This window comes from Peromyscus eremicus, chromosome 2 (genome assembly GCF_949786415.1).
Source record: "Peromyscus eremicus chromosome 2, PerEre_H2_v1, whole genome shotgun sequence".
NCBI lineage: Eukaryota > Metazoa > Chordata > Mammalia > Rodentia > Cricetidae > Peromyscus > Peromyscus eremicus.
In genome coordinates this window covers 129,252,141-129,278,144 of record NC_081417.1, presented here as the reverse complement: position 1 = coordinate 129,278,144, position 26,004 = coordinate 129,252,141, and the positions used below count along the sequence as shown (strand labels likewise).

At 41.4% G+C, this 26,004-nt stretch overlaps 1 protein-coding gene across 3 annotated transcripts; it reads left to right on the top strand.

The window, feature by feature from the left end:
* Nasp (nuclear autoantigenic sperm protein) lies at positions 1–25,748 on the top strand. 3 transcript variants are annotated; one of them, XM_059254780.1, is made up of 16 exons: positions 1–128; positions 570–667; positions 8,161–8,208; positions 10,647–10,757; positions 14,412–14,492; positions 16,973–17,079; positions 17,731–18,720; positions 22,161–22,240; positions 22,562–22,647; positions 22,750–22,823; positions 23,215–23,403; positions 23,509–23,675; positions 24,245–24,301; positions 24,394–24,471; positions 25,088–25,216; positions 25,562–25,748. In XM_059254780.1, the coding sequence occupies exons 2-16, from the start codon at positions 609–611 to the stop codon at positions 25,640–25,642; spliced, it is 2,337 nt and encodes a 778-aa protein (XP_059110763.1). In that variant the 5' UTR covers positions 1–128; positions 570–608; the 3' UTR covers positions 25,643–25,748. The 3 variants fall into 3 exon arrangements, with proteins under 3 accessions (XP_059110763.1, XP_059110766.1, XP_059110765.1); XM_059254782.1 differs by lacking the exon at positions 1–128 and adding an exon at positions 135–247; XM_059254783.1 differs by lacking the exon at positions 17,731–18,720.
* Positions 25,749–26,004: the final 256 nt, after the last annotated feature.

The window sequence follows — 26,004 nt, the reverse complement described above, 5'->3', positions numbered from 1 at the left end:
GTTGCTGAGGCCCAGAGCCACGAGTCTCTCCGGTCAGTTCTAGCCGTTGCTGTTGTACTCGTGCTCAGCTCTTGCGTTTCCATCCGTTAAGACTGAGAGGGCAGAGAGAAGACCTGTCACCTTCTCGGGTACCCCCGCCAGACAGAAACCCTCGGCTACTCTTTCCACACCCGCAGAGACTCACTGGCTCCACTTAATGGGGAAGCTCTAGGCTGGCTCCGTCAGAAGTTGTAGTACCAAGACTCTGGTGCTTCTAATACGACTAGCTACAGGAGCAGGAAGTTTTTTGTTGTTTGTTTGTTTTTCTTTCTTTCTTTTTTTTCTTTTTTTGAGGAAAGCGGGCCAGGGCGGGAAGATAACCAAATGGGAAGGGCTGCGGTTAAGTGTCCTTGTGACGGAAAGGTGTTGAGTCCTGGCCCTTTAAACCCGAGGGGGAGGACCCGGAAGTGGATGGGCGGGGCAAGCGGCCCAGCTATATAAGAGGGCCCCAACCGCGCGGGGTCTCCAATCTGCCATTTTCTGTACCTGAGTAAGTCTTCGCTGTCCTGAGTCCTCTGTTTGCTCCACAGGCAGTGTTCTGCCCACTGGCCCACCACCTCAGGGGAACGATGGCCACAGAGTCTACAGCCACTGCGGCCATCGCCGGGGAGCTGGTTTCCGCTGACAAGTAAGCCGGACTGTGGCGAGCTTGAGGCACTGGCCAGTCCGCGGGGAGAGCTGGCGGACCGGGCTTGGCGGGCGGGACAGACGGGTGGGTGGGACAGCCGCCTTTCCCTCCGCCACTGCGGGTGTTCGGAGCGGGTAGGTCTGCGGAGAAGCTCCACTTGGAAGGGCTGGCGACGAGCGGGAACGGCGGGCGGCGGGCGCCCCCTGCCCGGCTTTTCGCGGCCGCCATCTTGCCGGGGGCAGCAGCGGCGGCTGTCTCCATCGCCTGCCCCTTTTCTTCCTCCCCCGGCCCGGGGCTGCCGGCGAGGAGGCGGGGCCCTCCGTCGCCGGTCGCCTCGTGAGCCCTCACTTTGCGCGCAGTGCTAGCGTGCGCCTCGGTAGAGTCTGTAGAGGAACCTAGAAAATGACCAATAGATTTGGCGCCAAAAAAAAAAAAAAAAAAAAAAAAAAAAAAAAACCAACACACGAGGATTGAGGCTTAGACCGGAGGGACCTGAGTGGGCCGGGCCTCCAGGTGGGCGGGACTTCGCACGCGTGCTTTGGATGTCCTGGCTCTGAGAAAGGGGGCGGGGCCTTGAGGAGGCGGGAAAACTCCATTGTTTGGGGTTTGAGCCGCTCCTGCCAGAGCAGTGGGGCGCAGTGAAGTTTGCCCTGTGCTCCCGTCTAGTTTACCGTCATCTGAGGGTCGTTATGGCCCTGAAGCTCTGCGACCCCCCCCCCCCCCACCTTTGCTGAGAAGCGTCGTGATTCTTTAGATTTTCGGTGTGTGGGTCGGAGATTTGGTTACTTAGGGGGACATTTTCACACTCACAGCGTCTTAGGTAAACGCTACAGGGAGCTTTTTGTCTTTGCAGTGTTTACTTGCTAGATGAGTCTGCTAAGGGAAAGGACCCCAAAGAAGGAATAATTGGTTTGAGAGCTTCACAGTGCTAAGCAAACATGAGCTACGTTTTTTGGCTAGTTCACAGAAACACCCATCATTTGGAGGAAACAAGTGTTTTCCATAGTGTGGCTCCTATTTTCCAACCTTCTCATGTCTTTTTTAGGTGCCTGCTAATATTTTTTTTCGTCTCTGCATAGAAGTTTTGCCTCCTAAAAGTAAAGGTGGCTGGGAGATTTTTGAGTGATAATTTATTTATTTATTTTTGTAGGTTTAGGTATTTGACATTTCATTGACTAGTTGACATTTCAATTAGTACCAGAGATTAACGAATCTTTGCCTACTCTACCTATCACCTTTTGGTTCCTTAGTGGGTTATCGAAAAACTATGGTTCTTAAACTACTTAATCATTTGGGAACTTCAGTTTTAATTTTAGATTACCATTTCCTGAATCCTCATTGATTTCTTAGGACCAGAGTAGATTGAGTTTGGGAATTATGTAGAATTTATTAAAAAATAATCTTTTTATGGTGCCTCCTGAACAACTGTTAGTATTATATTGGGGATCCTTATCCTTTCAATACTTTATAGTTTGGGGGAATCTAGCTTAGTTAGACTGTTTGTTTAGTGGCATGTGTGAAGTCGTGAGTTAGATGTCATCACAGAATTTTTCATGTCATAGACTTGGTCTATTTACTGGTGAAGTAATTCCCAGCTTACTGACAGGCTATACACAGAAAATTATATGCCTACTTAAAAAACCTCACAGGCTTTTTTGGAGGGGATGGGGATTTGAGATATCCCTACATATCCCTAGCTGTCCTGGAACTTTTGCTCTGTAGACGAGGCTGCCTTTGCCGCTGTCTTCCAAGTGCTGAGATTAATGGTGAACCACTATCCTTGGTCACAAACTGGTTTTTCCAGACAGTGTTTTACTGGGTAGTCCTGGCTTTCCTGAAACTCACTCTGTAGATCAGGCTGGCCTTGAACTCTTAGAGATCCACTTGCCTCTGCTGGGATTAAAGGTGTGCACCACCACCACCACCACCACCACCACCACCACCACCACCACCACCAGCACCACCAGCACCACCAGCAGCAGCGCCGCTGCTTGGCCACAAACTCATTTTTTGAAAATTGTACCTTGCATTGCATACTACAACATAGCAATTTTTATGTATTGGGTGTGCTGGGTTTTTTTTGGGGGGGGTATGTTTTGTTTTCTGAGACAGGGTTTCTCTGTAGCTGTGGCTGTTCTAGAACTCCATTTGTAGACTAGGCTGGCCTCAAACACCAGCGTCACTACCACCACTCAACTTTATTATTTATTTATTTATTTATTGGTTCTTCAAGACAGGGTTTCTCTGTAGCTTTGGAGCCTGTTCTGGAATTCACTCTGTAGCCCTGGCTGGCCTTGAACTCACAGAGATCCGCCTGCCTCTGCTTCGCCTGCCTCTGCTTCTGCTTCTGCTGGGATTAAAGGCGTGCACCACCACCGCCCGGCTCAACTTCATTTTTTTGTCTATAGGTTTATGGGATTGGAGAGATGGCTCAGCTGTTAAGAGCACACTAGCTGCTCTTCCAGAGGTTCTAAGTTCAATTCCCAGCAACCACATGATGGCTTACAATTGTAGTGGAATTTGATGCCTTCTTCTGGCATAAAGTTGTACATGCAGACAGAGCACTCATACACATAAAGAAGTTTTTATATGTATGAATATTTTGCTTGCATTTATGTATGTGAACCACATTCATGCTTGGTGCTTGAGGAAGACAGAAGAGGACTTCCGATTCCTTGGAACTGGAGTTATGGATGGTTGTGAAACACCATATTGGTGCTGGGAATCAAATCTAGGTTCCCAGGAGCAGCAAGTGCTCTTTTTTTTGTTTTGTTTTGTTTTGTTTTGAGGCAAGGTTTCTCTGTAATCACCTTGACTGTCCTGGAACTCATTCTATAGACCAGGCCTCATTGATCCACCAGTCTCTGTCTCCCAAGTGCTGGGATTAAAGTGCTCTTAACTGCCCATTCATCCATCTTTAGCCTCTTGAGTAAATTCTTATTTGAGTCACATGATTACAGTGTGAAGTGTGTTAAATTTTTCTACAATTGAGAAAAATCAAGATTAGAATGGAGAAACTTTCAAATTAAGTGAAATTCTGAGTTAAAAATCCTTTTTACTCGAGTTTTCATTCCTTTGAAAAAAATCTTATCTGGCAGGAAATTGTATAGTTGCATAATGAGTTTGAGAGAAAAGTGAAGACAAAATGCCTCAGTAAAGTAAGTTGGTGGAGGTATTTAGAAATTTTTATTTGTACTGTGGGATTATCCTAGGACCCCTCAAGCTAGTCAAGCCTTCTACCGCTGAATCATATCCACAGCTTCAAAATAAAGTTTCTTGTATTTAAGGCGAGGTCAAAGAAAGTGGCTTGAGTTTTGACTTTACAGTTTGGGGAATATAGCTCAATAGAATGCTTGCCTAGCATGCATGAAGTTGGATCCCTAGTATTTTGTAAAACCAGGACTAGTAGTGCCCATCTGTAATTCCAGTGTGTCAGGAGTTGAGGTGGGAGAATCCAAAATCAGGGTTATCCTCCATTACATACTGAATTTGAGGCCAGCCTGGTCACTCTATCATAATTTATTTCAGTGTTTTTTGTTTTTAAATTACATAATTATTGCTGGGCATGGTCGTGGATGCTTTTAATCTGCCAGCCTGGTCTACACAATGAATTCTAGGACATAGAGCATGTAGAGGCCTTATCTCAAAAAACAAGCAACAACAAATTATAGTTTTGTATGTCTGTGCACCATACACGTTTGGTGCCATTGGAAGCAAGAACTCAGATCTGTCTGCTTTTTTTCTCCTGAGGGCTGGGCTCAAAGGCATGCATCACCACACCTGGCTTGATTATTTTTCTCCCAAGGTTTAGAGGTGAAAGTAAGGAATGGAAGAAAAATGAATGTGTCACTGGGGTGTGGTGGCAGCACAAACCTTTAATTCCAGTACTCTGGGATGGGAGGCAGAAGCAGGTAGAGTTCTGTGAGTGTGAGGCCAGCCTGGTGTATAGAGTCCTGGACAGCCAGGCCTATACAGAGAAACCCTGTCTGAACCCTGCCTAAAAAAATTTCAACAAAACAAACCTGGGTATGGTCTAAAGCTGGTCATGCTTTAAATCCTACCTAGCACTTGGGAGTCAAAGCCAAGTAAATTTCTCAAGAGTTTAAGGCCAATATGGTCTACATAGCAAGGTTCCAAGCCAGCCAGGGATACATAATGAGACACTGTCTCTGCCCCATTCTCCCCCGAAAAAACCCCACTAAAAACTGGGGTCTAGGGGCTGGAGATTTGGCTCAGTGGTTAAGGGCGGATTCTAGAGGACCCAGATTCAGTTCCCAGCACCCATACCTGCCATTTCATAATGCCTGTAACTCTAGCTCCAGGGACACACACACTTTTTGGTTTTCATAACCCCCCCTCCCCAGGGTTTCTCTGTGTAATTTTGGTGCCTGTCCTGGATATCACTCTGTAGACCAGGCTGGCCTTGAACTCACAGAGATCTACCTGGCTCTGCCTCCTGAGTGCTAGGACTAAAGGTGTGTGCCACCCCCCCCCTTTTTTTTAAATCCTTCCTCACCCCACTTTTTGGTTTCCAAGACATGTTTTCTTCCTGTAGCCCTAGATGTCTTGGAATTCACTCTAAAGACAGGCAGGCCTCAAGATCTACCTGCTTCTGCCTCCTGAGTGCTGGGATTAAAGTTGTATGCCACCAAACCTGGCAACAACAATTTCAAACAAACAAAAATTGGGGTCTAGCCTGTGGAGATGGCTTGGTGAGGGCTGCTTGTTTGAGGAGAGTTTCAATTCCCAGCATCTGTACAAGAGCTGGGCTGGTGTGGTGGCCTGTTTGTAATCTAGAGTTACAGAGGGTATAGATGGTCAAGCAGGCTAACTAGATTAATAGAACTAGTGAGGTACAAGTTCAACCTCACAGTCTCTTCTGGCCTCGAATGGCATACAGTCATAGACAGACAGACACACACGTTAAAAAAAAAAAGAAAAATTTGAGACTTTGGTTTCCTAGTACCCCCTCTACTTTGCAGAGGGTCTCTTTCTCTGTGGAAAGTAGAAAGTGATTGAGGAAGACATCAGATGTTACCTTCTGTCCTTCATACACATGTTTACTTACTTGCATGCATATTATCATACATGCAAAACAAGAGAAAAAATCTAAAATTGGGGTCTACCCATCAAAACAAGGAAAAAAGCTTTAAAATTTTTTTAATTTTTATTTTTCCAGAGAAGGTTTCTTTGTGTAGCCCTGGCTGCCATGGAACTCACTCTGTAGAGGTAGGGTGCCTTCGAACTCACAGATCTGTCTGTCTCTGCCTCCTAAGTGCTGGGATTAAAGATGTGCTCCGCCATCACCGGCAGGGGAAAAACTTTTTATATCTTTTAAAATTTATTTGTGTGCGTATAGCTCTGCCACAGTACCTATGTTGGGGTCAGATCAGTTCTCTTTAAACTATGTGTCTCATATAGATTGAATTCTGTGTTTTGTTTTGTTTTTTTTTTGGCTTGGTTTTTCTTTTTTTCTTTTTTTTTTTCCCAAGACAGGGTTTCTCTTTGTAGCTTTGGAGCCTGTTGTGGCTGTCACTCTATAGCCCAGGCTGGCCTTGAACTCACAGAGATCCACCTGCCTCTGCCTTCCAAGTGCTAGGATTAAAGGTGTGTGCCACCACTGCCTGGCTTAGATTGAATTCTGTTGAGGCCAGAGGAGACTTGAATCTCTTGGAGTTGCAGTTACAGGTGATTATAAGCCACCATGTAGATGCTGAGAACTGAACTAGCATGTGCTCTTAATAGCTGAGCCATCTCTCTAGCCTGGGAAATGCCTTTACCCGCCATCTTGCTGCCCAGAGTGTGATTTATGTCTAAGAAAAAATGGCTTAAAAAATGCAACAATAGCCCTTTTTTTTTTTTTTTTTAATTTCTAGCTGTTTATTAGTTCCTACTTGCTTAGTTAGTCTCTTAGTCTTTTTCTATATGATGGCACTGTTTTCATTTAAATACTCCAAAATGGTTGGATTTAATTTTTTTTTTTTTTTTTGGTTTTGGTTTTGGTTTTTGGAGACAGGGTTTCTCTGTGTAGTTTTGGTGCCTGTCCTGGATCTTGTTCTGTAGACCAGGCTGGCTTCGAACTCAAAGATCCATCTGGCTCTGCCTCCCGAGTGCTGGGACTAAAGGCATGTGCCACCACTGCCTGGCCTGGATTTAAAATTTTTGGGGGATGGCCAGAGAGATGACATAACAGATAGTGTTTTCTATGCAAGTTTGATAACCTGAATTCCATCTCGAACCCAGCTAAATGTAAAAGAAGAGAACCAGCTTCACAAACTTGTCTTCTGACTTCCACATGTGTACTGTGGTGTGTACACTGTCCTCCTCCTCCCCTTCCCCATTGTAAGCACACAATAATAAAACATCTTTTTAAAACTTTTATCATATTCCTGTTAGCTATTTTCTCATTGTGCTGGTTAGTTTTCAGTTAGAATCACTTGGGAAGAGAGTCTCAATGAGGAATTATCTAGATCAGATTGGTTTGTGTATGTCTGGGGGATTGTCTTGATTGATGATGTGATGGTGGATTTGCTAAAAAATAAACTCATCCTTCATGATACTGGTGTTGGTTGGGATGTTTTTTGTTGTTTTGTGTTTTGGTTTTTTCAAAGCAGGATTTCTCTGTGTATCCCTGGCTGTCTTGTTCATAGTGTTTTGTGAACTTTTACTAGCATACAGGGAGATGTACAAAGCTTTAGGGTATTTAGAAGTACAGCACAATTTGACATGACCCTCTGACATCTTCTATTTCATAAAAAATCACCTGTTGCATGTTGGAAATAAATAAAAACCTAGTGCTTGAACCATGGTGGTTAATAAATTGTTCCTGTACCATTGGATCAGTATAATTGAGTAATCCTTAGGGCTGGAGGATGTAGGTGGCTGAGTGGTTAAAGCATTTACTTCAAGCCTACCATGTGCAAGACTGCCTCGTATCTGTGGAGCATAACCAATGGGAATATAACTAGCTGCTGCAGAGTTTGTACATAAGGATCAAAAGGCCATTCCAGGATCTGGTAGATAACCTTCTTTGTTTCTTGTACCTGAAAGTACTACCTTTTAAACTGAGTGGTTTAGGATTAAATTTTATTAATTTTGAGACAAATAACCAATAATCAAACTAAGTTGTCAGGCTTGGGAGCAAGTTTGACTTTAGCCACTAAGCTATCTCATTTACCCAAGAATTGATTTTAATAATGTGTATGAGTCAGTAATACTTGCTTTGGTTAGTTGTTTAGAACATGAACACTTAGCCAGGCGGTGGTGACGCATGCCTTTAATAACACCAGCACTTGGGAGACAGGGGCCAGCTTGGTTTACAGAGCTAGTTCTTAGGACAGCTAGGGCTGTTATTTAGAGAACCCTGTTGCAAAAAACTAGAGGGAAAAAAACATAACTTTTTTATGTTTTATGTTCTTGTGTTTTTCTGACAATTACATCCAAACTTTCAAATATTTTCCATTTTTATTTTTTCTTTTTATTCTTCATTACAGAATTGAAGATGCCCCTGCTCCTTCTACCTCTGCAGATAAAATGGAGAGGTAAGATTATATGGTACAATTATGGTCATATCTGGAACAGAAGTGAAGTAATATAATTGAGGGTAGTTTGTTGACTGGGGATGAAATCTAAGGCTTCATTCAGTTGGTACTCAAATGACTCTAGGGTATGTCTAGTTTGCAGCAAAAGCTAACTAGAACACCCAGCTTATGGACTGCTGAGACAGGTTATCCTGGGCTACAGGAGACTATCTGAAAAACAACAGCCACAAAACTTAGAAATAATTTAAGATTTTGGAAAAGTATTTTTGACCATGGTGAATTTGACAAGTGTCCCAATATTTTGAAATGTTCTGATGAAATTGGAGGTGACTATAAAAAGATATGGTAAGAGCTTAGCTATATTCAAGTCAAACTACATGTTATGTTCTTTCTTTCTTTTTTTTTTTGTTTTAAATTTTTTAAATTTGTTTTGCCTGTGTATATATATGTGTACCATGTGCTAGCACAGTCAGAAAAGGACATTGGATTCTCTGGAACTGGAGTTAGTAGTGATAGTTATGAGCTTCCATGTAGCTATTCTAGGAGTTGAAACAGGAAGGTTAATTGCTTTAGCCTCAGTTCATGGCCTGTCGCTGCAACTTAGTGAGACCCATTCCCAGTTCCTCTCTACTAGGTGCTGGGATTACAAGCACCACTACCCCTGTCTTTTGTTGTTATTGTTTTTCCTTTAAAGGACTATCTTGTGTAACTGACCTAAGTGCTATGTATGACCTTCCAAGTACTAAGACTAAAGGCATTTGCCACTGGTGCCTGGCTCAGCCTATTTATTTAGTTTTTTGTTTTCATGTAATATAGGTTTGCCTTAGTCTCCTTTTATTTCCTGTGATGACCTTGAATTTCTAATTCTTTTGCCTCTATTTCCCAACTGCTGAGGTTACAGATATATGCCACCATACCTGCCTTTATGCAGTACTGAAGATGAAACCCAGGGCTTTTTGTGTTTGGATACTTGGCGAACACTCTATCAACTAAGCTATATCCATCCTTCATTCTTCTATTTTTTGAGATAAGACTCACTATGTAGACCTGGCTAGCCTTGAATTTTCAGAGATCCATCTACCTCTGCCTCTCATGTGCTGTGGTTAAAGACGTGCATCACCACACCTGGCTTCTACTTTTTTTTTTTTTTTTGGTTTTTCGAGACAGAGTTTCTCTGTATAGCTTTGCGCCTTTTCCTGGAACTCACTTGGTAGCCCAGGCTGGCCTCGAACTCACAGAGATCCGCCTGGCTCTGCCTCCCGAGTGCTGGGATTAAAGGCGTGCGCCACCAACGCCCGGCTTTTTTGTTTTTTAAAGGAACTGAATCTGGGAGCTCTGCAAGATTAGTCACTAACTGCTGAGCCACCCCCTCTTCCTTTTTTTTTTTTTTCTAAAGACAGAGACTTACTTTATAGCTCTGGCTCCCCTGGGACTAATCTGGCCTCCAATCATGGAGATATGCCGCCTCTGCCTTGTTAGTGTTGGGATTAAAGATGTGTGCCACCACACAGTCTTTCTGGTTTTTTTTTTTTTTGAGAGGTTCCTCTGTAGCTTTGGAGCCTGTCCTAGAACTCACTCTGTAGACCAGGCTGGCCTTGAACTCACTGAGAGCCACCTGTCTCTGCCTCCAGAGTGCTGCGATTAAAGGTGTGTGCCACCCACCTGGCCAATCTTTGTTTTTAGATGAGGAGTCTTATAATCTAGTCTCATCTCTGTATCCTGACTACTGATATCATAGGTATCCACCACCATGTCTTGTTTATGTGGTAGTAGAGATTGAATCTAGAACTTGTGAATGTTAGGAAAGCACAGTTATATCTCCATCCTCAACCTTGTTTTGTTGTTGCTGTTGTTTTGTTTGTGTGACTTTGGGGTTCCTTAGTGGTTCCTCTTTTGTTGTGTATAATATGTACTGTCACATTTGTAGAGCATTTGTGAGTGTTCATTTTTAATTTCTTGTTTTTGTTTTTGTTTGCTTGTGTTTGTTTTGTTGTTGTTGTTTTGAGACAAGGCTTCTTTGTGTAGCCTTAGCTATCCTATAAGTAGCTCCATAGACCAGGCTAGCCTTGAACTCACAGAGATCCCCCTGCCTCTGCCTCACAAGGGCTAGGATTAAAGGTGTAGGCCCGCTTCCCACGGGACCTTTTTCTTTTTGTGATAGTAGTAAGTGTGACTTAGCTAGGTCTTTTCTCTCTCTCTTTCTCTCTTTAACATAGGATCTTGGTATATAGTTCCGGCTGGCCTCATTCTCAGTCATCCTGCCTTTGCCTTTAGAGGGTTGGATTATGGGTATGTGTCATCATGCCCCATTAATTTGCTAGGTCTTCCGTAGCAGTTCAAAGTTAAAAATTTAAACTGTTATGGTTTAAATGTAGTATGTATCCAATGAGTATTGATTTAAACAATATTTGTTAATAAATAAAATATTTTTCTTGCAGTCTGGATGTGGATAGTGAAGCTAAGAAACTACTGGGATTAGGACAGAAACATCTGGTGATGGGGGACATTCCATCGGCTGTTAATGCATTCCAGGAAGCAGCTAGTCTTCTGTAAGTATATGTTCTTTTGTAAAACAGTAGTATATTGCTAACAAACTTTTAAAGTTTTTTCTATGGGGAGAAAGAAGGAAGACTAAGGATAGGTAGAGTCCTTGCCTAATATATGTGAGTTCCTGTGTCTAATCCTCTGAACAACAATTCTGCCTCTTTACCTGTATAGAAGGTTTTTCTTGTAATTCTAAAACCTAAATATCACTGTAATTTCAGTAATTTTTCTGAGTAAGATGCTTTTTTCCCTAGTCATTACTGATTAAGAAGACATAATTTGTTTTTACTTTTTTTATTTAAAATATGATTGGGTTCAATTCTAAAACCTTGTGCATGGAAAGAAAGTATTTACCCTTAAGCTATACTCTTAGCCTACTGGGACTATCTGTTTGTTTTAAAATTTTTTTTTTTTTTAATTTTATTTTATGTATATGGTGCTCTTTCTGCATGTACACCATGTGGTTCCTGGGAATTGAACTCAGGACCTCTGGAGTACCTGCCAATGCCCTTAACTGCTGAGCTATCTCTCCAGCCCTTTATTTTAATTTTTATCTTATATGTATGAATGTCTTATCTGAAACTATGTATGTGTACCATATGTGTGCCTGGTGCCTATGGAGGCCAGAAGTTGGCATTGGGATCCCTTTGGAAATAGACGATTGTGAGTTGTCATGTGTATGAGTACTGGGAATCAAAGCTACCAGAGCAGCAGCTTCTCTAAACCTTTCAGCCTTCTCTCCAGCCTGACTATCCCTGTTATTTTATTTCCCTGGCTGTCCTACAACTAGCTCTGCAAATCAGGCTGGCCTCAAACTCACAGATCCACCTGTGTCTGCCTCCCAAGTGCTGGGATTAAAGGCATGTACCACCACTGCCTGGTTACTATCCCTGTTTTAACACTGGAAGTTTATTTAGTCTCTGGCAAGTCAATATGATTGGTCACTCTGTCACTAAATCTGTTACTAGGTTTTTCTTTTCTTTTTTTTTTTTTTAAATATTTATTTATTATATATATAGTGTTCTGGCTGCATGTATACCTGCAGGCCAGAAGAGGCATCAGATCTCATTACAGATGGTTGTGAGCCACCATGTGGTTGCTGGGAATTGAACTCAGGACCTCTGGAAGAACAGCCAGTGCTCTTAACCTCTGAGCCATCTCTCCAGCCCCCTGTTACTAGGTTTTTCAACATTTACAGTGTTACCTGCTGGTACAACCAATTTTCCAATATGGGTACCATTAGGTGGCCACATATACTTAAATCTTGGAGAAATAGATTCGTTTTATGTATTGTATTATTTTTTTTTGTCCAAGAACTTTCTTTTCTCCAAAAAATCTGAATGGAAAAAATCTTTTTTTTTTTCCCTTTTTCAAGACAGGATTTCTCTGTAGTTTTGGTGCCTGTCCTGGATCTCACTCTGTAGACCAGGCTGGACTTGAACTCACAGAGATCTGCCTGGCTCTGCCTCCCAAGTTCTGGGATTAAAGGCTTACGCCACCACCACCTGGCCCTATTTGTGAATGGAAAAATCTGAGTCTTTAAACTGTAGGTTTTTTTTTTGTTTTTTTTTTTAATGACTTTGAGCTGGTTTCCTCTATGATAGTTTTTACCAGTAGCAATTGAAGGTTAGTCATGTATTACATTTCATTTACACTAGGGAAAAAAAAAACCCTTACAAAAAGAATTAGTTAGAATGAAGCTTCTGTAGGTTTCAGACTTACTTTTTTGCCTACCCCCAATTCCCTTTCTCAGCATGCTATTCCTGGATGTCTGCAGCAATCTGTCTTGGCTTGCCTTTGTGCTTTTATGTCTGGACTTAATGAATTGGGGTTGTGGTATTTAGTTCGCAATATGTTAGGAATTGAAGATGAAATATCTTCTGGTGTTAGTTTACTTCATATTGTGATAAACACCGTGTCCCAGATCAGCTTGGTAGAGAGGGTCTTACATGTCCTGATTGTACTCCAGCATTGAGGGAATTCAAGGGCAGAAACTTGGAGGCAGGAACTGAAGCAGGAGACCATGGAGGAACATTGCGTACTGGCTTGTTCTCCCCAAACTGCTCACTTTGCTTTCTTATACGCCATGACCACCTGCCCAGGGGTGGCACTGCCCAGAGTTGGTTGGCCCTCTCGGATCAATTAACCCAGAAAATGTCCTACAATCTACAGGCGATCTGATAGCGTTTTTTCTGCTGAGATTACTCTTCCTAGCTTGTGTCAAGTTGTCAAAAACTAATCAGCAAAGACTGGTAGGTATTGGAAAGTTTAGATAAAAATGAATGAGTTTAGAAATGATACATGGGGTTTGTTTGTTTTTTTTTTTTTTTTCATTATGTGTATGAGTGTTTTGTCTGTGTGTATGTGTATGTGCCATGTACATGCCTGGTGCTCAGTGAGGCAAGAAGAGGGCATCAGATCACCTAGAACTGGAATTAAGACATTTGTGAGCTGGCATGTGGGTACTGGGAATTGACCCTGGGTCCTCTAGAACATCAGTGAGTGCTCTTAACCATTGAGCCATCTCTCTAGCCTGCTTGTCTCATGTTGAAACATTAGTTGTTTTAATTTTGTATGACTTCTACCAGTCTTTGGACTCCATGAAAGCTAGTAATCTTATTTCTTGTTTTTTTTTTTTTTTTTCACATTATTTTATATGTATCATGTGTGTGAATATGTGCCCATGAGTGTAGAGACCAGCAGAGGGCATTGGATTCCCTAGACCTGGAATTGTAGTAAATGCTTCTAACTACAGAGTCATTTCTCTAGCCCTAAGTGTATGTGAATCATGTTGTTGCCTGGTGGCTATAGAGGCCAGAAGAGGATTTTGGATCTGGAACTGGAATTAAAAAATGGTTTTTGCCGGGCGGTGGTGGTGCACGCCTTTAATCCCAGCACTCAGGAGGCAGAGCCAGGCCGATCTCTGTGAGTTCGAGGCCAGCCTGGGCTACCAAGTGAGTCCCAGGAAAGGCGCAAAGCTACACAGAGAAACCCTGTCTCGAAAAACCAAAAAAAAAAAAAATGGTTTTTAACCATGTGGGTGCTGGGAACAAGTGCTCCTAACCACTTATCTTTCTCTCCAACCACCTTTTAGTTCTTGAATAGCTCTTTGAGCAAGTTAATAACCTTTGCATTTTATAGAAAAGAAAATTTAAGGCATTGAGATAGACGAATTTGTCTAAGAGAGTATAGCTATGTTAAAGATAGGTTTGGGTGCAGGTACTCTATAGTTTCAAAAATAATGCTCTTTGGGATATCCACATGGCAGCTCACATTTGTCTGTAACTCTAGTTCAGGGCTGTGACACCCTCACATAAAAATATATGCAGACAAAACACCAATGAACATAAAATAAAAAATAATTAAAAAAGAAAAAAAACCAGAAATAATGCTCTTCATTTTAGTATGCCTTCTCATGATTCTTATGTAAATCCCAACCAAAGGTCTTGTAACTGTTCTGATCTACAATGATATTTATACTGTGGCAGGAGGAGTACTTATTATAAAATAGCTGATTAGTGGCACATAAATATATACATATACATTTACATATACATATACATATATATATATACATATATATATGAAGAACATGTAGCATTAACTTCATGTGTTGTTAACTAGCAACAATGTTTATACTTTCTTTACTTTCTTTGTAGAGGTAAGAAGTATGGAGAAACAGCTAATGAGTGTGGAGAAGCTTTCTTTTTTTATGGGAAGTCACTTTTGGAGTTGGCCAGGTATGTCTTGTAAAGGAAAACCACATTTTGTAAATAGAATGTTTTATATCACTTTTGTCTGTTTAAAAATTGAAGCTTCCTTTTTAGCTAAAGCTGTTTATGCATAGAATGAAATTAATTTTCAGGTTTTGTATTAGTAGAAGCAGTGATATTTTCAAGAATAGTCAGTGGTCGGTCAGAGTTTAATAAGGGATATAAACATTCAGAAGCACTCTGAGCTAGCTCAAAACTCAACAAGGACTGTATGGAGGACAATTTGAATAAGTAGCACATGGAAATGTCAAGTAAGGAAGACTTTCTTTCTTTCTTTTTTCTTTTTTTTTTTTTTTTGTTTTTCGAGACAGGGCTTCTCTGTGTAGCTTTGCGCCTTTCCTGGAGCTCACTTGGTAGCCCAGGCTGGCCTCGAACTCACAGAGATCCGCCTGGCTCTGCCTCCCGAGTGCTGGGATTAAAGGCGTGCGCCACCACCGCCCGGCAAGGAAGACTTTCTGATCCACATTTGTGAATTTCCCAACACCTGGGGAGGCTGAAGCAGGAGGATCAAGTTCAAGGACAGCCTAAGCTACAAAGAGTGACCCTGTTAAAAAGACTTACTATTAACATTCTTGGAAACTGATCAACAAATTTATTAACATGACTAAAATATTTTGAGGATATACAAAATGATGAGTGATTAGTTTTTACACATAGTTCTGTCAAGTTTCTAATTTTGTGATTATTCAAAGCACTTAATGACGGTGTGAAAATTGACAGAATGTCACTGGCCCTTTAGAGATATGGGAGTAGATGTGATGTTTGGAAAATAGCATGTCACTGCTTTAAAGAGAAATGAATAGATGTTTTATTCTCTTGATGATAGTCATTATTTGTACTTTTCATGGAGCCTCATGCAGTGTTAGCTTATGTTAGAAGTTTTAAAATATGTTTTATTAGCATATTTTAATTCTTTATAATAATGGGTTTCTTTAGGACACTTTCTTACATATACACCATATATTTCAATTATTTTTACCCTCTCATGCTGCTCCCACTCCTGTTAATACTTTGCCCAACTATGCTTCTGCTTCCTGTACTTTGATGTGTGCTACCCACATTAGGGTTGTTCACAGGCTTGAGGGTATTTTATCAGTGGTTACACTACTGAAAAAAATGTCCCTTGCTTTCCTATCAGTTGTTGTCTGTATATATAAAAACCTTCAAGGAAGGGCGCCTTCCTTGAAGCCTTCCTTTTTTATGGCAGGGTGTTGACAGGCCCAGTCCTGTGGAGATCTTGTATAGGCAATCACAGTTGCTGTTGCGCAGAAGTGTGCGCTTGTCATACTTGGAAATGAGTGTCCCCACCCTTCCTTTCCAGTTCATACATTCTTCATGCCTCTTCTTGATGTTCTCTGAGCCATGAAAGGGGTGATACAGATATCCCACTTTTGGCTGGGCATTCATTGTTCTTAAAGTTTTGACCATTGATTGTCTTCCATGAGCATGTAGTTTAATTTTTGTTTTTTGTTCTTTTGTTTTGCTATGGGGATGTCTTAGTTGACCAAGGCAACTTATAGAAGAGTTTAATGGAGGCTTGCTTATAGTTTCAGAGGGTGAGTCCATGACTATCATGGAAGGGAGCATCACAGCAGGCCAGCAGGCATGGCTCTGGAGCAGTATCTGAGAGCTTAAGAGCTGAGACAGCAACCATGAGGTGGAGAGAGCAAACTGTGACTCTTACCCTCCAGTGACAGTCCTCTTTCAACAAGCCATACCTCCACTAGCTGGGGATCACGCATTCTAACATGAACCTATTGGTGGGGGGGGCCAATTTTCATTCAGACCACGATAGGGGGTTTCACTATGTAGACCAGTCTCTTGGACTCACAGAGAACTGCCCGATTCTGACTCCTGATTGTTGGGATTAAAGACATGTGACACAAAGATATTTTCTCATTTTAATTAGGTGTAGGTGTGGGTATTTGCACACGAGTGCAAGTGTTCTCCCAGGCCAGAGTTCTCGGGTCCCATTGGGCTATTTTGTGTGTTTGTGAGCCATTTGATATTAGTGTTAGCATCTGAACTCTGGTTCTCTGGAAGAGCAGCAAGTGCTGTTGACCACTTAGCCATTTTTTTCCAGCACTGCCTCCCTCACCCCTCTTTTTTTTTTTTTCTAATTTTTATTTTTATTTTATTTTTTTGGTTTTTTGAGCCAACGTTTCTCTGTGTAGTTTTGGTGCCTGTCCTGGATCTCGCTCTGTAGACCAGGCTGAGCCTCCTGAGTTCTGGGATTAAAGGCGTGCGCCACCACTAATTGGCTTCCTTATATTTAAAGACTAGTCTTACTATGTGGACCTGGCTAGCCTGGAACTTGTAGAACTCCTCCTGGTTTGAATATATAGTTTTCTATTCTCATTACTTGATTCTTTTTCTTTTTCTTTTATTTCTATCTTGAAATACATTGTTAGGAACTAGTTACACTTTTGTGCTTTTTCCTCTTGTAGAATGGAGAATGGAGTGTTGGGAAATGCCTTGGAAGGAGTGCATGTAGAAGAGGAAGAAGAAAAAACAGAAGATGAATCTTTGGTAGAAAATAATGATAATGTAGATGGTATGTAGTGTTGCATGCTACACTCAAGAGATGCGACGACCAATGTTTCCTTTAAGTTATGGAAATAGGGTTCTTATGCCGATGCTCTCTACAAAGGTACTTGGGCTGATGCAGTGGGTATAGGCTATTACTAAAGCTATTACTAAAGTGAGCTTCTAAGAAAGTGACTAAATGTATCTAATATCAATCATTTAAATTGGTATATTAAATACTAAGAACATTAAATACTTTTCTGATGCATATTTTAATAACACTTTGCATAGCCCAGTTATTTTAACAGTAGTCCTTGGAGCACTTTGTGTTTTATGCATCTTAGAAAATTAAATATTTTCTGAGTTTGGCTGTTAGAGCTTTACAATCAAATAAGTATAATGTTTAAGAGAGAAAGGAAAGTTTGACATGTCTTCCTTGACTGGTAGTCAGATTACTTTAAGTGAAGCCATGTAGTTTCTAACCTAAAGAGGTTTGACTTCTTTTGCAGTATGTTGCTTTGCTAGCTTGGATTTTCCTTTTCCTTTTCTCCTGGGGGCACCTGCTAAAACTTAGCCAGGCTATTTGAGGACTTAAAGGGAATGTATTTCTAGTTTCCATTTATGCTTTTATTATTAAACTTGGAGACATGTTTATGCTTCATGTTCTTTAACCATGTAGAGGAAGCAAGGGAAGAGTTGAGAGAACAGGTTTATGACGCCATGGGAGAAAAAGAAGCCAAAAAAGCAGAAGGCAAGTCTCTGTCAAAGCCTGAAACTGATACAGAACAGGAAAGTGAAGTGGAGAAGGGTGGAAGAGAAGATATGGAGATAAGTGAGCCTGCAGAGAAGCTACAGGAAAAAGTTGAATCGACTTCAAAGCAGTTAACTGAATCCTCTGGAGAGGCAAAAGAAGCAGCAATACCAGGACTGAATGAAGCTGAGGTCACTTCTGGGAAGACAGAACAGGAATCATTGTGTACTGAGGAAGGAAAATCAATTTCTGGAGCTTATGTTCAAAATAAAGAATGCAAAGAAACAGTGCATCAGGAGAAGGAGGGAGAGGAAATAATAAGCATAGAGAAAAATCCAAAAGAAACTTCAGAAGATCAGCCTATTGGGGCTCCAGAAAAGCAGGGTACTTCAATGAAGGTAGAAGCTGAAACAATAGCCCCCACGGTCAAGTCAGTGGACAAGTCAGTGGACATGGGTGGGGAGGAACCAAAGGATCAGGTAGCTGCCTCTGAGAGTGAACTAGGAAAGGCTGTTCTTGAGCAACTGTCAGGGCAAGATGTCGAAGTGTCATCAGTGGAGGCTGCAGAGGCTGGATCAGATGTCTCTGAGAAGCCAGGGCAGGAGATTACAGTTCTTCCCAACAATGGTTCAGTTGATGGACCATCAGCTGCAGGAGATCATACTCCTGGTGAACCACAGATTTCTGCAGAAAGACTGACAGAAACTAAAGATGGCTCAAGTGTAGAGGAGGTCAAGGCAGAGCTGGTTCCTGAGCAGGAGGAAGCTATGCTACCTGTAGAAGAGTCTGAGGCAGCTGGAGATGGGGTTGAGACCAAGGTAGCCCAGAGGGCCACGGAGAAGGCACCTGAAGACAAATTTAAGATAGCTGCTAATGAAGAGACACAAGAGAGAGACGAACAGATGAAAGAGGGTGAAGGTAACCGGGATGTGCTAGAGCTGCAGTGGGTGGAGTACCTTCTAGATTTACTCACTAATCATTGGTAAAAGTCAGCCTTCCATTCAGGATTTTCAGTCTGCCTTTGGATTAGGAAAAGATTAGTTTAGGAAAGGGCTCAATGAAAATGGGGTTAATTTAACAACATAATAATAGGTTTAGCAAGTTAAACCAAGAGTAGCAAGTCTTTAGCTAACTGGTAACTAATATTTTTACTCACTAGGTCTTCTGGTTTCTGAAACTTGGCTAGCTATCAGTAACTTGTACCATACTAGCCAATGAGATGATATGAAGGGTGGATTAGAAAGGGGTTGTGGAATAATAGGGAAATAGTAAGTTAGGCTGGCAGAGAATGCTGAATGGATGTTCACTTGCATGCCTTTGGGTTTTTAAATTTGCTATTCACATGGTTTCTCTTACCTGCTATAGGAAGTAGGAACAGAGCAGTAGAATCCACTGAATTGGTACACTTAAGCAGGCATGCCATTTAAATAAATGAAGGCAGTTAAGCTTTCTCATGCCCTTTACATCTTTTGTTCATAGAAATGTTTAGAGGGTTACTCACATTAATTTCAGTAGCGTGCCCCACCCCCTTTTCAGGGGAAGGAGATCGTAGAGTACTTAGCCATTTATCTCTTGTTGCTTTCCTCCTTTCCTGCTTGCTTTGGCTGCTAACCAACTATAGTGTTAGTGGCTTAATTGTGATTCAATTTTATCAAGATTTTTAAGCTTCTAATTACTAATTGGCACGTCTGACTTGAGTTGTGCTCAGTTGGGGATTCTACTGTATATGTTTCATCTAACATTGGCATTAATAATTACAGGTCTTATTATAATATCTTGTATAATTGCTAGACTGTTTCAAGAGTTGTCTAATTACAGATGTATTTCAATTCATAATTTTCTGTATAATTGCTAGACTAGACTATTTCAAGAGTTGTCCTAAGTTATGGAATTTTCAATAACCCATCTTTAATACTTGACCATTCTGGTAAGCATCTGCCTATATGTAGGTCCCTGTACTCCAGCCTGTATCAACACAGCCAGAAGTGAACTTGTCAAGTGGTAGCACTGGTGGGCTTCTTGAGCTTCAGGACTTCTTTAATAGAAAGCATAAAATTGAGTTCCTCAGGTTTTTGAAAACTCTGATACCATGATTCTTCCTCCTCCCTCCCTAGTGTTGAGGATTGAACCCAGGACCACGTGTGTGTTAGCCAAGCACTCTACTATTGAACCATATTCTCAGCCCTATAAGTGTTATTTGGCTGATAGATAAAATTTTGTGTATTTTACAAATAAGGAATGGGGAGGAAGTCTTCATCACACCTAATAGAGATGGGTGAGTCTGGCTTTAGGGCTTAGCCACTTTCTATGGTTGGTTCCTTTATGTTAGATAAATGCTAGTCCACATCTTACATGTGAGAACTTGAGTTTGAATCCCCTGAACCCACATAAAAGGCGGCATGTTCTCCCATCTATAATACCAGTGCTCCTAAGGGGAGATAGGAGCCATAGACAGAACTCCCAGAAACTTGTGGAACAACTAGTTTGGCACATAAGATATCCTGACCAGTTTTTTACACAACCTAAGGCTATCGTCCTCTGACCTATATAGATGCCATAACGTAAGTGTACCCACATTCACATATATGGGTCTCTACACACAATTAAAACATTGGTGCATGGGATGAAACTAAGTGGTAGAATACTTGCCTGGCATGTGCAAAGTTCTGTGTTTGATCCTAGCTCCACAAGAAAATAACAACCCATTTCATGGTATTAGACTTTTTTATTTTGGTTTTTTGAGACAGGGTTTCTCTGTATAGCTTTGCACCTTTCCTGGAACTCACTCTATAGCCCAGGCTGTCCTTGAATTCACAGAGATCCACCTGCCTCCCAAGTGCTGGGATTAAAGGCGTGCACCACCTCGGCCCGGCAGTACTACACTTTTTACCACTTTTGGGATATGTATATCTCTCATACAATCAATGTGTTCTTTTCTTTTTTCTTTTCCTTCCCTCCCCTCTACTCTCCTCCCTTCCCTTCCCCTTGCTTTCCTTCTCTTCCTTTGTATTTTAATTGTCATGTTAGGTGTGGTTGGTAAGTGAATAAAAATTTAAATTGTAGTCATCAAGGTTGGCTGTGCTGAGGTTGTGCTACTTGATCTGTGTGGGTATTTGATTTACTTATAGGAATTCCAAGTTACCATTTATTTGCTTTTGAGGCAGGAGCTCAACAACAACAAAAGAGATGCTAAGGCTTACTTTCCATGTTTGCATTCCCATAGTGGGTTGTTGAGTGGTGGCATTTGTAATCTTTTTTGCTGGAGTTAAAAATGTTGAGCATGCTAGAAGCTGTGTACTACTAGCTACTAAGAAGATGCAGAAGGACTGCTGATCCTGGAGAGATGGCTCAGCAGATAAGAGAGCACTAGCTGGGGTTCAATTCCCAGCAGCCACATGGTGGCTCACAGTCATCTGTAATCCCTGGTGCTCTCTTCTGGCATGCAGGCATACATGCAGACAGAACGCTGTGTATATAATAAATAAATAAATCTTAAAACCAACAAACAAAAACAAAAGAAAACCCCACCTAGCGCAATGAAAGATGACAGTGAGTACATACTTAATCTCTGTGAATTGATTGTATTGTATCAACTTAAACAGCTCGCATTTTGGATTTTAAGTTGACCTCTCAATAATTTATTATAAAAGCTTGTTCTTTGGACAACTAACTGACTTGTTACTGTATATCAAAATAGATGTAGCTATGTCTACACATTTAAATTAAATTTTGTTTTGTTTTTGTTTTTGAAATCAGGGTTTCTCTGTGTAGCCTTGGCTGTCCTGGAACTTGCTCTGTAGGCCAGGCTGGCCTTGAACTCTCAGAGATCTCTATCTGCCTGCCTCTGTCTCCTGAGTGCTGGGATTAAAGGCATGTGTCTCCACCTCCTGTCTTATATAAAATCTTAAGTAACTTGCTTGTTCATTCCAAATTTTTTTGAGGTTGCTAGAGTCTATGTGACACGCTCTTTGGTGAGAGTTGTTGAAGACATATGCCCCTTCCCATAGCTTGTTGTAGGAAAGCTAGTTTTTTGGTTATTTCCTTTGGTTATTGTTCTGAATGTACTGGGGTTATTTAGGTTTGGGGACTTTCAGTGTAGTATCTTAACAAATGACTAAAACCTGTCTGCTGAGTGGATATAAGATTCTTGGAAGGCTTTACTTATGTAAGAAAATCCTCAGTCTTTAAACTGCGACATTCTGATGACTAGCTTGGGTTTGAGAGAGATAATAAACACTGACTTTAACTTCAGATCAGATGCTATTCTTAGAATGTAGGTTGGCAGATGTTTATCAGAATCTGACCAAACAGAAAATACCTTTAGTTACATCTCAATACTGAGGAATTTTTGCTTGTAGAAACTGAAGGCTCAGAGGAAGAAGACAAAGAAAATGACAAGGCTGAAGAAACACCAAATGAATCAGTTCTTGAAAACAAGGTAAGTTGTTATTCCTTCGGTACCATTACAACTTTCTTACTATAGGGTTATGGGTTACTAATATAGGAAAAGTAACTAGCTAGCTGGTTCTTGGTTGGGGCTTAGAGATCCTTTATCATCATAAGATGAAATACAGTATCATGATTAGAGACCTAATAATAGGGGCCCATTTGGTAGGTTTTAGGTAGCGGGCTTGTGTTTTGAGTTGCAACCAGTTTTCTTTTCTTCAAATCTTAGTAAATTATATATTTAGATTTATTCTCAAAAGATGCCTGTCTTGTACTACTTCTGCCTAATGCCAATGATTTGGATATACTTTAGTCTCTTCAAGAAAATGAAGAGGAGGAGATTGGGAACCTAGAGCTTGCCTGGGATATGCTGGATTTAGCAAAGATCATTTTTAAAAGGTAAAAACTCTTGGTGTTTCTGGTGTGGATTTGTGGTTGAAAAATAGCACTTTAGGATTAGACAATTAGTTTTAAGGCTTTACTAATCATCTTTCTTTTTAGGCAAGAAACAAAAGAAGCCCAGCTTTATGCTGCACAAGCCCATCTTAAACTTGGAGAAGTTAGTGTTGAGTCTGGTAATGCATTTTCCATTTTGTTATCTCTTAACTTCCCTCATGTCCCCATTTTCCTGTTTCTATAGACAGAAGAATAGGTCCGAGTTCCTTTTAGTGCCTAGAGCAGTGAACAGCCTTGTGAATGGTTTATCCTGACAGTGAAACCAAGCAATGAGCAGGGGAGGCAGAAGCAGGTGAATCTCTGAGCTCAAGACCAGCATGGTCTACATAGCAACTTCTAGGTCAGCCAGAGCGATAGCGAGGCCTGTTTTGGTAAGAGAGAGAGAAATGGTGGAGGGGGTCAGAAATAGAAAGAAATGTAAAATGAGAATCCATTCCTGAACTGAATTCTTCTGTAAGTGCTTTATATTAAATGCTGTGCAATTCTTGGTGTTCTGTTTTCATTCATTAGAGAATTATATCCAAGCTGTGGAGGAGTTCCAGGCTTGTCTAAGCCTCCAAGAACAATATTTGGAAGCCCATGACCGTCTCCTTGCAGAGACTCACTACCAGTTGGGTTTGGCCTACGGTTACAACTCTCAGTATGATGAGGCAGTGGCACAGTTTGGCAAATCTATTGAAGTCATTGAAAAGAGAATGGGTGAGTGAACAGCAGCTACTCTATGCTTAGGGGATGCAGCAATTTACTGTGTGGAAAAAAAAAAGGGGTTCTTTGTTACTAATGATTGAAGCCTGTTCTTTGTAGCTGTACTAAATGAGCAGATGAAGGAGGCTGAAGGATCATTTACTGAATACGAGAAAGAAATTGAGGAGCTGAAAGAACTGCTACCTGAAATTAGAGAAAAGATAGAAGATGCAAAGGAGTCTCAGCAGAGTGGGAATGTAGCTGAACTGGCCTTGAAAGCTACTCTGGTTTGTTGAGTTTTATCTTAAAATTTTCTAAATAACATATTTGTATGGTAGGTACAGTGACTGTTCTAGAACTCATTCTGTAGACCAGGCTGGCCTCGAACTCACAGATCTGTTCGCCTCTGCCTCCCAGGTGCTGGGATTAAAGGTGTGTGCGATTAAAGGAGCTGATGAGAATGAGACCAAATATTCCAGTGGTTAGAAAGCGTGCCTCGTGTACAGATAGACTGTCTGTCACTGCTACTTTGTGTGCCCATGGACATTTCTTTGCCTTTCAGTTTAAATACTGTGTTACCTGTGTGTAGAATGTTTTTGACAATACCATAGAGAAATGGCTTAAGTCATGGAGTCTCTTAATGCTATATTGCCTGGCTCTGTTCTTGGCCACTGGCTGGGGAATGTTCTGTTTAGGACACGAGGGTTTAGTTTCCTGCCTACTATGAGTTTCTTGGGTGTCTTTGTGGAAGACATTGCTGTGATGCCGAAGCCATGGGTGCTTGTGTGGTGGGTGACTTAAGCCTGGGTGGCTGGGGTTCCATGCTGCAACTTACTTGTGTCTGTGTATCTCCCAGGTGGAGAGCTCTTCTTCAGGGTTCACTCCTAGTGGAGCAGGTGCCTCAGTCTCCATGGTGTGTACTGTGTTTTGTTTTGTTTTTCAAATAAGCCTACTATGAATCAAGTAAGAAATAATTACTAATAACAAAGGCTTTTTTTTTGCCAGATTGCCAGTAGAAAACCAACAGATGGTGCTTCCTCGTCAAATTGTGTGACTGATATTTCCCATCTTGTCAGAAAGAAGGTAAAATTTACACGTACTTACTTTTTAACCTTTCCTCCAGAATGCTCCTGAGGGTAAGAAGTTTGAAATAATACACTAACAATAGTTGACTCCCCCTCTAAGTGGCACAGTGCAACACTCATTTTTAAAACGGCTAAGGCTTTGCATGGGCCATTTCCACTTAGACTACCTTACCTAGCAAACTCATGGCTTCTTAGACTGGAGGCTATTTGGAAAGCTAAGTAGGCTTGATTAGATGAATATATTTTAGGGTCTGGCTGATTTTCTTTAGTCGTAGCCTTGCTGACACTTGCCAACAGTTCCAATCAATAATTCTTTCCTTGAGTGGTAAATCTCTGCTTCTGTGTTTTCTGACTAAAAGTAGGTAACTTGTTAGTACTCTCAGAGCTCTACTGCTAACCTTCACCAATTCCCTGTGTCCCAACTAGGGAAATTTTAAGAAAAATACATTGGGACGTACCTGTTTATTCCCGTGTAGTGGTCAGTATTGCCCTGTAATAGCAGCACATCCATAGCGCTGTGAGTTAGGATGTTCCAGATATGGGCACCATGGGGGCTATGGGATTATTTTGCATTTGTCTTAAGATAAATATGAAGCCTTCACACCTCTCTTTAGAGGAAACCAGACGAAGAAAGCCCCCGGAAAGATGATGCAAAGAAAGCCAAACAGGAGCCCGAGCTGAATGGAGGCAGTGGGGATGCTGTCCCCAGTGGGAATGACGGTCCAGAAAGCATGGAGGCTGAGGTGGGGAGTTAAGACTTGTCTACTTGTCTCACCTGTTGCTCTTCGGGCTGGGAAGCCAGGCCTTCCAAGTGCCTATAGACACTCACAGAAAATTACTGTACTGAAAATTGTCTGCTTATGAAGTAATAGGATGCCTGACAGGGATTTTGTGATTTCTCTAATGAATGTATGGAAAAGCAAGACTGTACCCTTCCCATGTAATGTGTGAACTGCTGGCTTTGTAGTTCTTGTTTCCATAGCAAAGTGCAGGGGCACCCATGTTTCCTTATGACTGAAGCCTGCTCGGTATATATTATGGGATGGCGTATGTCAAGGTAAGTCATACCTAGGCTCTTTGTCTTTCAGGCTGAGAATCAGGCTGAAAGCCCGGCAACAACAGAGGGGACAGTGGAGTCTACAGCTACAGTTGAAGGCACTGCATGTTAAGAGGGAGCAGAACCTTTCTCCTGAGGGAAAGTGGTTTTGTACATAATGTATTTTTTCACTTTTGGGGATTCTTTTTGTATAACTTCAATAAAGATTGTAGGCAACAGCTAAGGCTTTGATGGCTTTTTTCTTAAATATTGGCGGAATCTATGCCTTGGGGCACTACTGGGTTTTTGTTTTTGGTGTGTGTTTATTTTGTGTATTGCTGTTGGACAACCCACTTCCTGTCTAATGTGGAGGGGATCAAGTGTGCTAGAAGCCCTTCATTGTCTACTGGTGCTATGTTTCTATTCCCAAATACTTGGCTGAATTCAGTTGTCTTGCACGCTTTCACTGGTGCTGTCTCTAGAAGGGGTCTGCCA